The sequence below is a fragment of the Saccostrea cucullata genome, unplaced genomic scaffold (genome assembly GCF_032062105.1).
Source record: "Saccostrea cucullata isolate Sc308-1 unplaced genomic scaffold, CSIRO_AGI_Scuc_v1 ctg1978, whole genome shotgun sequence".
Taxonomy (NCBI): domain Eukaryota; kingdom Metazoa; phylum Mollusca; class Bivalvia; order Ostreida; family Ostreidae; genus Saccostrea; species Saccostrea cuccullata.
The window spans coordinates 97,222-107,465 of NW_026926912.1; the positions used below are offsets into that span (position 1 = coordinate 97,222).

General features: G+C 32.6%; 1 protein-coding gene across 1 annotated transcript; it reads left to right on the top strand.

Moving 5' to 3' along the window:
- The first annotated feature begins 242 nt into the window (after positions 1–242).
- Positions 243–9,762, top strand: LOC134272903 (uncharacterized). The gene is made up of 2 exons (XM_062755078.1): positions 243–332; positions 7,942–9,762. Exons 1-2 carry the CDS (start codon positions 316–318, stop codon positions 9,623–9,625), a joined length of 1,701 nt encoding a protein of 566 aa, XP_062611062.1. The 5' UTR covers positions 243–315; the 3' UTR covers positions 9,626–9,762.
- Positions 9,763–10,244: the final 482 nt, after the last annotated feature.

Below are 10,244 nucleotides of genomic sequence, written 5' to 3' on the forward strand. Positions count from 1 at the left end.
ATTTCTTCCTTAATTTGATTTCCTTATTTTGGACAATCATAAAATAAAATGATATTCGTCATCTGTTTTATCTAAAGCATAATATTTATCACTTCTGTAAGTATTCATGTATCTACCCCTTTAAATATATAGATGTGTCATATGAGTGATATTAATAGCAAGTACTAGTAAACTTGTGATAATGTCCGTTATCAGACAATTCAATCTTGAACATGTAGCCTGTTATTAGGCGTTCTTTTTAAATCGAACCCTTAAAGGTATCATACCTTCGAAACTACATGGCAAACTTCACGGAATATAAGCACCTGTTGCAAAATGTCAAACAAAGAAAGGTATGTAACCGCGTGATAACATTAATCTCCGATCATTTTTTTCTTTATTCATACAAAGGTGTTTTATGTGAATTCCAATCTAAATTATTACTGTAACTTGTAAGGACATCGATAACATAATGAAGTGCCTCAGATTTACGTTGTTTAATTCCCCGATCATGTCAAGGAGCAATCATCAGGTGCGACCGATCGCAAGGGAATACTTATTTACTTCACGATACTATAAGAAACAATTTTGTGTCTCTACTGGGGATTGAACCCGGGACCTATGACTTTCCAGTCAAGTACTCTATCGATTGAGCTAAAGGATTATACCACTAGCCCAAGCTAGGATTATTTCACTAGCAAAAGCTATGATTATTCCACAAGCCCAAGCTAGTAGGATGCCATGCATCTTTCACTACTAAAGTACCACCTGATCCAAGTTTTGATAATCTAGAAGTTCATCAGCCATGTTCATGCTTTGCTTGTATAATTTTTACTGTTTGCATAAACTTGTGGGGTTTTTTACTGTTTGTATTCTCAATACAGTGTATTTTAATTATTTAGATATTGTTTTTGTTTGTTTTACTTTACTCCTAATTTTAGGTGCCAATTTTTGATTAATTAATCTGTATATCCACAAGATGACTTCAGCTTTTCCATAGTCAACTTTCCTTATTTTATATACTGACACGCAAAAGAAAGGCAACATCCTACTTTAGGGAAAAATAATTTTTTATCTAAAAACTGTGGATATCTTTAATTTGGCGAACAAGGTAATGTAACGGTTGAACGATTTTCATACCATAATCGGTAGACAAGTTTGAGTCTGCTTAACAGAAATCAAAAATTGCATGTTAACAAAACATTTGGCTATATCATGGTGTTTTAAAGATTTTAACTATTCATCATTAATAATGCAGCAATATTAAAAAAAGATCGCCTTTGTTTCCCGTATCGATGCTAAGGCTTCTTGAAAATAAGCTTAAGTATACATTTCCATTGCTCTAGTTGAAAATTTTCATTGTAGAGGTGATGGAGTGTTGCATTTGCTGATGCAAAAACTCACAACATTACGCCTCAACATGAACTAATGTATCATATGCATTAAGGACAGTCCTTGTACTAGAAGTTTAAGAGTGGTTACGCTGCTCTAAGTTAGAGAAAATTCGACCTAATCATCTGAAAAAAACAGGCATTTTAAAATGGCCAAAAAAAAAAAATTCCTTCGCTCATATCTCAACATATATCAACCTATTGTATCGTAGAAATTAAGCTGCAATTATTTACTTGAATGGCTGGGGGGTGTTTTAACAGTCATATGTTACTTGATAAAGTAAAAAAAAATAACAATTAACATCTTTATCAAATCTCAGATGTTTTGAAAAGTGAGTTTAGTCTTAATGTATTCATTTTTGAAAATCATTTAATAAAAAAAAATCAAACATCTGTAGATTACTGCTTGTTGCGTTTCTTTTGCGTTTCAGTATAGTATTTCAACGCTTTATAATGACCTACTTATAGTCTGTATGTCTCCCATTATATTTGATAATCAAAAACATGGTTTGAATATGAGCAGTTTTTACCAGGACAAAATACTCATACATAAGTCTATATTGCATGGAATGCACCCGCTTCATCTAAAATTAGCTTTTCGTACAGTCAATAGTGGTTAAGATTAACTTATTAGCAAATTTAATCTATCAATGGATTGTATTTTGATTTAGATCAACATGTTTAAACGACCTGTTAAATATTATAATTCATAACGCGATAAGAATGTAACCGGTCGTCAGGGGATGCTCACTCCTGCATGGCACCACTCCCACCTCTGATGTTTAGGAGGTCTGTGTTTGCTCTGCTCTGATTTTGCGTTGTTTTATGTACTTTGATATTGAATACTGTTCGTGAGCTCCATATCATTCATCAAATTACCAGCGTATTCGTGAAAGCAGATATTATACAATAATTGCTGCTTTTCGAAGTCAATACAATGATTTAGCCAACAGAGAAGCACAATATTCACCGAGCTCGATGATGGCTAATTCATTGTATTGACCGTAAAAGCAGCAATAATTGTTTTGTTATATGATTCATTGAAAGATTGACACAGCTCATTACCAGTACTTGTTTTCATTTATAATTATATGTATGTCCTAGCCAAATACAAGAAAGAAGCATAGCCCTTACAAGTCGTATCAATTTGAAACGTTTTTTATCAATTGTACTTGCTATGAAAAAATTAAATTATGTCAGTCTTTTTTATTGGATAGATTTTGAAAGGATGGATTATATTTTCAGGGAAAACTGACTGCCAAAATGTAAATATTGGTGCTCAGTAAAAGTGTTGGAAGGGGTCTTTGCATCCTCTCTTACCACCCTCACCCGAAAATATATACTGTGGTTTCATCAATTTTCGTTGGCAACATTTTTCGTGGTTTTTGTAAAACAGACGCTTTCGAGAATACGTAATTTCGGGGACAAAAGCATTGCCAATACAAATAAATGTCATATTTCGTATTTCAATGAACATTTGAATTTGTGGATCTGCTCAACAACGAAATCCAAGAAAATTGGTGCTCAACAAATATTTATGAAACCACAGTATTCGCTTATGTTTTGTTCACATAAAAATTACATAGTCATTTAAATAGCTTTACAAAAAAATAAGTATCAATTTGGAATTTACAGATGTATTTTAAATCAATGTAGAGGAACTAATCCCTTTAATTCACCTGCATGGAGCGTCACTTGAAGAATTCCACTAAAGGAAGGACATATGTGAAATACTTTTAATGTCTAACATAGATCTGTTCATCTTTTCTAAAACAAATTTTGATGGAAAAAGAATCTTGAATTTATGCTTCGTAATTTGTGTATTTTTGCCTAAATAACGCAAAAAAAAAAAAAAAAAAAAAAATCATAATTTGATATCTTCCCAAAACCTCTTGTTGTACATGCAGTTTTTTTTTTAGCGATTAACAACTAATGGCATCATAATCTTAAACTACAATATCTTGAATATATTTCAATAGATAAGATAACTTACGTATGTCCTTAATAAAAACACATACTTTGTTATGGTTGACCAGATAAATTTAACAAACCAGCCTTTTGAAAACGTATACACCCCATTCTTTGATTATCTTTTTTTTTCAATCATTCTTTGCAAAATTATTTAAAAAAAACACTAAAATTTAAAAAGATGATCTAGGCTTAAAATTGATAAAAATAGAGCTCAACACTAACCCTAACCATAACCCTCAAATTAGTTTGTTTAAAAAATAAAAAGCTTTGGGTCCTTGAAGGCAATTAAGAATTTTGTGTTTGTGTATGAACTAAATGACATATATATTCTATGAACAAAGTGTTAATTTTCATAAATAATGTATATGAAGATCTTTGTATATGCAATGACACTAATATAAAGAAATGTATACTCACTAAATTATTTTCGATCATCCAAAGAGATTTAACTTCCATTGACAAGTGATACATTGACTAAGTAATCAGAATTTAATGTGTAAAATTAAAACCAGATACGAAAAAAGTATGGGCCTTACTTAAGTTTAAAAGCTTTCAGAAATGAAAACTTCATATCATAATTTTTTAATTATTTAATCAATTTTTTTTCTAAAACGCACACGGAGAACAATGACCCCAAGATTACAAAATGACACCCGGTCAATATTATACGAGGGTCATTTTGGGTCGTTACACCGACTGCTTAGTGCAATCGAACTCTAGATTCTATTGAATAATGCAGTTATCAAACGAATTTGTATCCAATCAGAATAAAGTATTTTATTGAAATTAAGTGATTTCCTTCCTTTATGATAAAATATTAGCTAAATTGTCGTGATTTCATCAGAGAACTGAATCTAAATTTACAATCAAAGTACTGAAAGCACTCATGTGAGTTGAACATGGTGTAAAATAAAATCTTTGATCGGGAGATTAAGTAAGTAAACAATATTATTATAATATTTCAAATACAGACAGCTGTTTCAGTTTTTTTTGTGATGCAACAATCTTGAGAAAGACATTCAGAGACATTGAATAGCAAATAAATGCATGGCGGGCCATAATGCTTGCGTGCCTATATGAGTCCTTCTTATACCCCCTGCTTGAAAAGCGGGAGGATATTTTTTAATCGGGATTTCCGTCCATCTGTTTGTTACTTAGGTATACCCATCTCTTATCCGCAACTCCTCTTACACCACTGAACGAAATTTTCATAGAATCTTTATAACATATTGCCGTTGTGCATCTTCTATAACTTTTTCATCCTACACATATTTTGGGTTTCCCATTGCAAAACATATTCATATTAGAGGCGGTTGATCATTTATATAATTCACTGCTCACATACAGTCTTCAAATTTGTAATTATATTTTTCCTTGGCACCTTTACCCATATGTTATGAATATTTCAATTTCGCATGAATAATATCAATGTTGATAAAATGTGGATTTTAACACAGCATCCTTTTAAGAGCTAACAGGTTTGTTATATAAAACTTCTTTATGAATATAAATGTATTTCAGTTACACGAACATTATACATGGAGTACGTCAGAACTTTTTCAAAAAAAAATTAAAATTTTGAAGAAAAAAGCAATAAAAAGCAATACCAAGTTACAAACAAATATTTCATGACCAAACATAAAAACAGTGGTATATGTGAGAGTTTGTGTGCGCACAAATTATCTGGTATGTAAATGAGGTTTTCCTTTTATTAAAAAAATATACTCCATTTTGTTGCTTTTAATCGCGGTTTTACGAAAACATCGGTGTCCGTTTTTGGTTTTAACATTAATAACAGGTTACTAGATTGAATGTTTTTGGCAGGTGATACTGCTGATTTAGTAATAAATACGCATATTTCCTAAAGTTTTCTGCATTAATGAATTCATTTAAAACAAGAAAATGTTCAAGAAAAGTTTGATTCTGTGCACCGGTAAAAAAGATATTGCTAAAAATCCAGGACCGTCGGGCGTCGAGAAGACTAGATGTAACGGTTGCCGTCAGTATATGACACTACACGGAAAATGAGTTCCATTACGAAAAACTTTTGAGGTTCTTTTATAATTTAGTTTTTCTTTTAACGAAATCTAATATTCAAAATAAGATTACTTTATCATTACATTTACTTACATTTCAAATTATGAAAATTAGATCAATTCAGGAGAAAATGACATGAACTATTTGTGGCGGATGTTTATGCATGTTTTCTGTTGAATATCATCGGAGTAAATCGGGAGACACAGTAGCCTCGCTTTCGGCTCTATATAATCAACACAAATTACTGCGCATGTTAAATACGTGATGACCATGTGAGATTGAACATAGTTCAACTCCCAAAAAGCAAAACACTAGACAGATATTACGTACAATTTTGTAAAGATAAAACAAATCGTGATATACAATATATGAAATGTGCGTAAATATTATTTATTATCTTGTCGGCCTTTATCGCTGGGGACTAACCTCTATATGTACATTTCAAACAATCTCATTACAAAACCATTGGTCAGGTAAATTTAGGACGTAATTGATTATCGTTATCGGTTATCTTCAAATTCGAACATCTGCCAGAGAAAAAACAAAATGTTTTCAGATCAGATCAGTGTCTCAATTTAAGAAAAAAATATTTTTCGAGTCTCTAAGCTACACATAGTGAGGAAAAGCTTCTATGATTAATATCAAAGATGTTTTACTCCTCCTATCTTTCTCATTGCTAGCTTTAATAATACGCCCTCTTTTATTGCTTCAATGAAGTATATGGCGATAACGAACTGGTTGTAAGCTAAATTATGCTTTACAACTTTTCGTACATTAACGTAATTCTAATAAAATATGAATACAATAAATATGAATGAGATGCAAAAGTCTATGAAAGCTTTGTAAAGAGGAGCAGAACAAGGACGTCTTGAAAATCGGGGGTTTGAATGTGTGCTTTTGAACTTTTATTAAGTACATGTATCACCAGCCGACGGGTCACACTTTGTCATGATTGTAGATAAACGGACAATGTGTAGACAATAATGACCTAATAACCTTAAATTCACATTATACTTAATAATAGAAGGTACCCCTTGATGCAGTCATTATATCTAAAAAAGAAATTGTAAAACGAAACTGTTGATCTAATCTTTGATTGTTCATAATTTACCTTGACTACTAATATGTCCCACTTAGAGCATAGTTTTCAAATAAGTATCTTAATTTTTAAAAAAAAATGTTTTGGTACCTGAGAAGTTCTCTTTATTTAAATTTAATATTTAAATTAAAAATGTTAAAGAACCTCAATTATATGTACATAATATGAAATCAACTACATGTAGTCACGTTGAGTTAATTCTCACTCAAATTTTCTCCTGATAAACCCAGGTTATTGCTTCCGGATCATTGAAATGCTTTCATATTTCCACCTGGATTATTTCTTAAACAAATTTCTAAGAAACAACATTTTTTTAAAGATTTAATCGTCAATGAATAAAAATATGAAAAACATGAATATAAACATTCAATGCAAATGGAACAGAAGACCGGGTAGGCATTCTACAATGGTAATGCCTGATGAGAATCCTTTTATAAATGAAGGTTTTATTTTCACTCTGACGGTTATGGGAATAAGAGTATTAAATCTCAAAGTCCATAAAACAAAACATAATACGAGCAGAGCAACCACGGACCTCCGAAACATCAGAGGTGTTATCAGGTGCCAGGAGAGAGCATCCCCTGCTGACCGGTCACACACGCTATTTGCTCCTTGTCATGATCGGGAAATAACGAAAAAATCCTTTGTCAATCCAATGTATAAATAAAGGACTAACAATAAGTATAAAAAACGTCAGTCAGCATTTGAGTTTATGATAAGTTGTATTTACTGACAAGGTCATTGTATCAACCTTAGAACTGCTGATATTCTTGTTTCATCAACTCGCCTGACAATAATTTACCTTGTTTTAGAAATTGTTCGTACGTAGATCATGCTTTTGCGTGTCGAATCAACCGAGATATATACACTCTGTATACAGATGATGAAGGTATATTGCTGCATAAGTAAGGGAAGTTGACGATGGAAAAGTTAAAGTCATCATGTTTATCTTGTATCATGGTTGTTAGATACATACTGTAACCATTAACGTCTTTTTCAAAAGAAATGACCAAGAATAAAACAGATGTGTCAGACTTCAGTGTTATATTTTATCTCACCAGGATATACATTGTACTGTATCGTCTGGGAATGGATATTACCATTGTTAATTTACAATGCATCGTCGATATTTCAGGTACACTACTGTATCTAAATGTCGAGTTAAAGACAACAACGAGTGTTTTCTTTTCACGAATAAGATTTTGTACAAATTTTGCTTCATATGAATACAAAAGTAATTCTGTTGATAACGCAGTGCAATTGGTACCTGTGGGATTTCCAATAGAATGTTGGAAGACCTGGACTCCAAAAACCACATAGATATTGTCAATCAGAAATTCAAGCATTGAATATAATTAAGATTTAATGATTCATTTGATTTAAAAGATTGGGGTTCCTTTCTCCTTTCAAATACTTTTTAAAGGATAAATTTTATGATTTGAGATAAAAATATTTTTAATGCAGTTTTGAGATGGCTGAAGATAAATTGGAAGAATCTATTGGAACAGCTCAACACTACATAGGATGTGCCATATGTGAAGACTGCTCCAGCTTCTACTGCAATGACTGTCATCAGAGCTTGTGTGATCAGCACAGAGACGCTCATCTAAAAGAAGAGGAAAACAAGCAACATGAAGTTGTTCTCTACATAGACAGAAGAATTCGTTTACCGGTAGAAAAATGTACAATCCATCCGACAAGAGATCTTGAAATCTACTGCGAATTCTGCAAGGATCCTATTTGTTCCAAATGCTCTACTTCAAATCACAGTAACCATCAGGCCTCCGATTTAGAGATTGTCTATAATAATAAATTTCAGCAATGTAAAGGTGATCTGTCAAAAATCGGTGAAGAAAAACTTGACTCGCACAAAGAACGAACAGAAAAAGATGAAGAAAGATTTAACCTGACGAGATCAGCCATGGTGCAAAGAGCTGAGGAGATGAAAGAAATTGTGGATAATGTCCTCTCTGAAATGATAATTGAACTTGGTGCCATGAAAGATTTATATTCAAAAGAAACAGAAAAAGAGAGATCAAAAATAAAAGCCTCAATTGAACAACATAAAAAAGAGATGGAAAGAGAATCAATGAAGCCGTCTAGTCTCTTAAAATTCCATCAGAAATTGATTTCACAAGCACTGGAGAAAGAGCAAAACCCTGTAACTGATTATTCAGCAGTACCAATATTCATGAAAGGTAAAGAAGATAAAAAGGTAATTTTGCAACAATTTGGAGAAATTTGCTGGCCAGTAAAAGAATTGAATTCCTATGGACACAAAGAGGCAAAGAATCTGAGTCAGACCTATTCACCTCTAGGCAAGGAGAGAGAAGCAAAAAGCAGAAGGACAAACTCGCTGTGCGATATTACAGGTGCTCCGTCAATTCAGTTTGATGTTAAAAAGGAAGGAAAAATTAACATATGTACACTAGCATTTCATTTATCTGTTTTGTCCTCTGGTAATTTCTGGGCCAGTAACAGCTGGGGTGACCTCATCCTATTTGACAAGGAGGGAAATGTGTTAAAGAAAATTACTACAAATATGGTAGATGCCATAGGCTATCACAACATTACTGTGGAGGGAGAACTTCTCTTCACACTTGCCGAAAGTAAAGGAATCTTCCAGGTAACTGGTGAATTGACCACCTCGAGAATAATCTCGTGTGAAGAGTGGGAACCCGGAGCCATTTACTCCTCTCTCTTAAATGGAGACATACTAGTAGGGATGAATAAAAATAAAGAATTCAAGGTGACTAGATTCAGCAAGGAAGGGACGAAACTCCAGGTGATCCAAAAAGATGAAAAAGGGAACAATCTTTACAAGAGTATAACCTACATCACAGAGAATATAAACGGTGACATCTATACATCAGACTATACCGCCCATAGCGTGGTAGGGGTGAACAGATCCGGACAGCACCGGTTCTCTTACTCTGGACACAAATCTCAGTCTGAATTTCATCCCAATGGTATCTGTACAGACAAGCTGGGACATATCTTGGTGTGTAATAGCTACTGCTCCTGGTTTAGAAATTTTTCCAGTGTCCACCTGCTGGACATTGATGGTCATTTTTTTCACTTTTACTCTCACCAGATCAATGTCCAAGGAAACCCCGTGCTCTCTTTTTGGATGATCATGACACATTAATGGTCGGTGGTGAGGATAGTAATACTGTCAATGTGTACAAATACCTCCAGATGACAGAAAACAACTAAACATATGTAAATCTAGAATTGTGAACTCCGTCAAAATACACACTTACTAAATTCCATAGAAATTTTAATAGTAGTTTTGTTTTTGCACTCTTTCATAATTTATGAACTCAAAATAAAGCAGTTTAATGTCGATATCAAAACCAATCTTTCAATGTAAAGATCTCCAAAAAAGTTCGTGGAAAATGACGTTTTTTTTTAGATAAATGGTTGTATATAAATCTGTTGTATATCAAAATACTTCTCATGAAAAACAAGCTAGAATGATTCAAATTTTATTGATGGGACACAATATTTTTGTAAAAATTGAGGTCTTTTAAGATCGCAGATTGTGCGCACAGACCAAGGTTAAAATGACATTAATTCTGATATAAATTGTTTTGATTAATGAATATCTTATGTATAAAACAAGTCAAACCTCAATAAAAGTTTTATGAAACACAAATAAAGAGACTATAATCATTTTATGATATCTTAAATATCGTTTACTATATAGACAGTAATATACTAAACAAACCCAAACAGGTGAGTGTCAAAACTCAACAGAAAAAGTG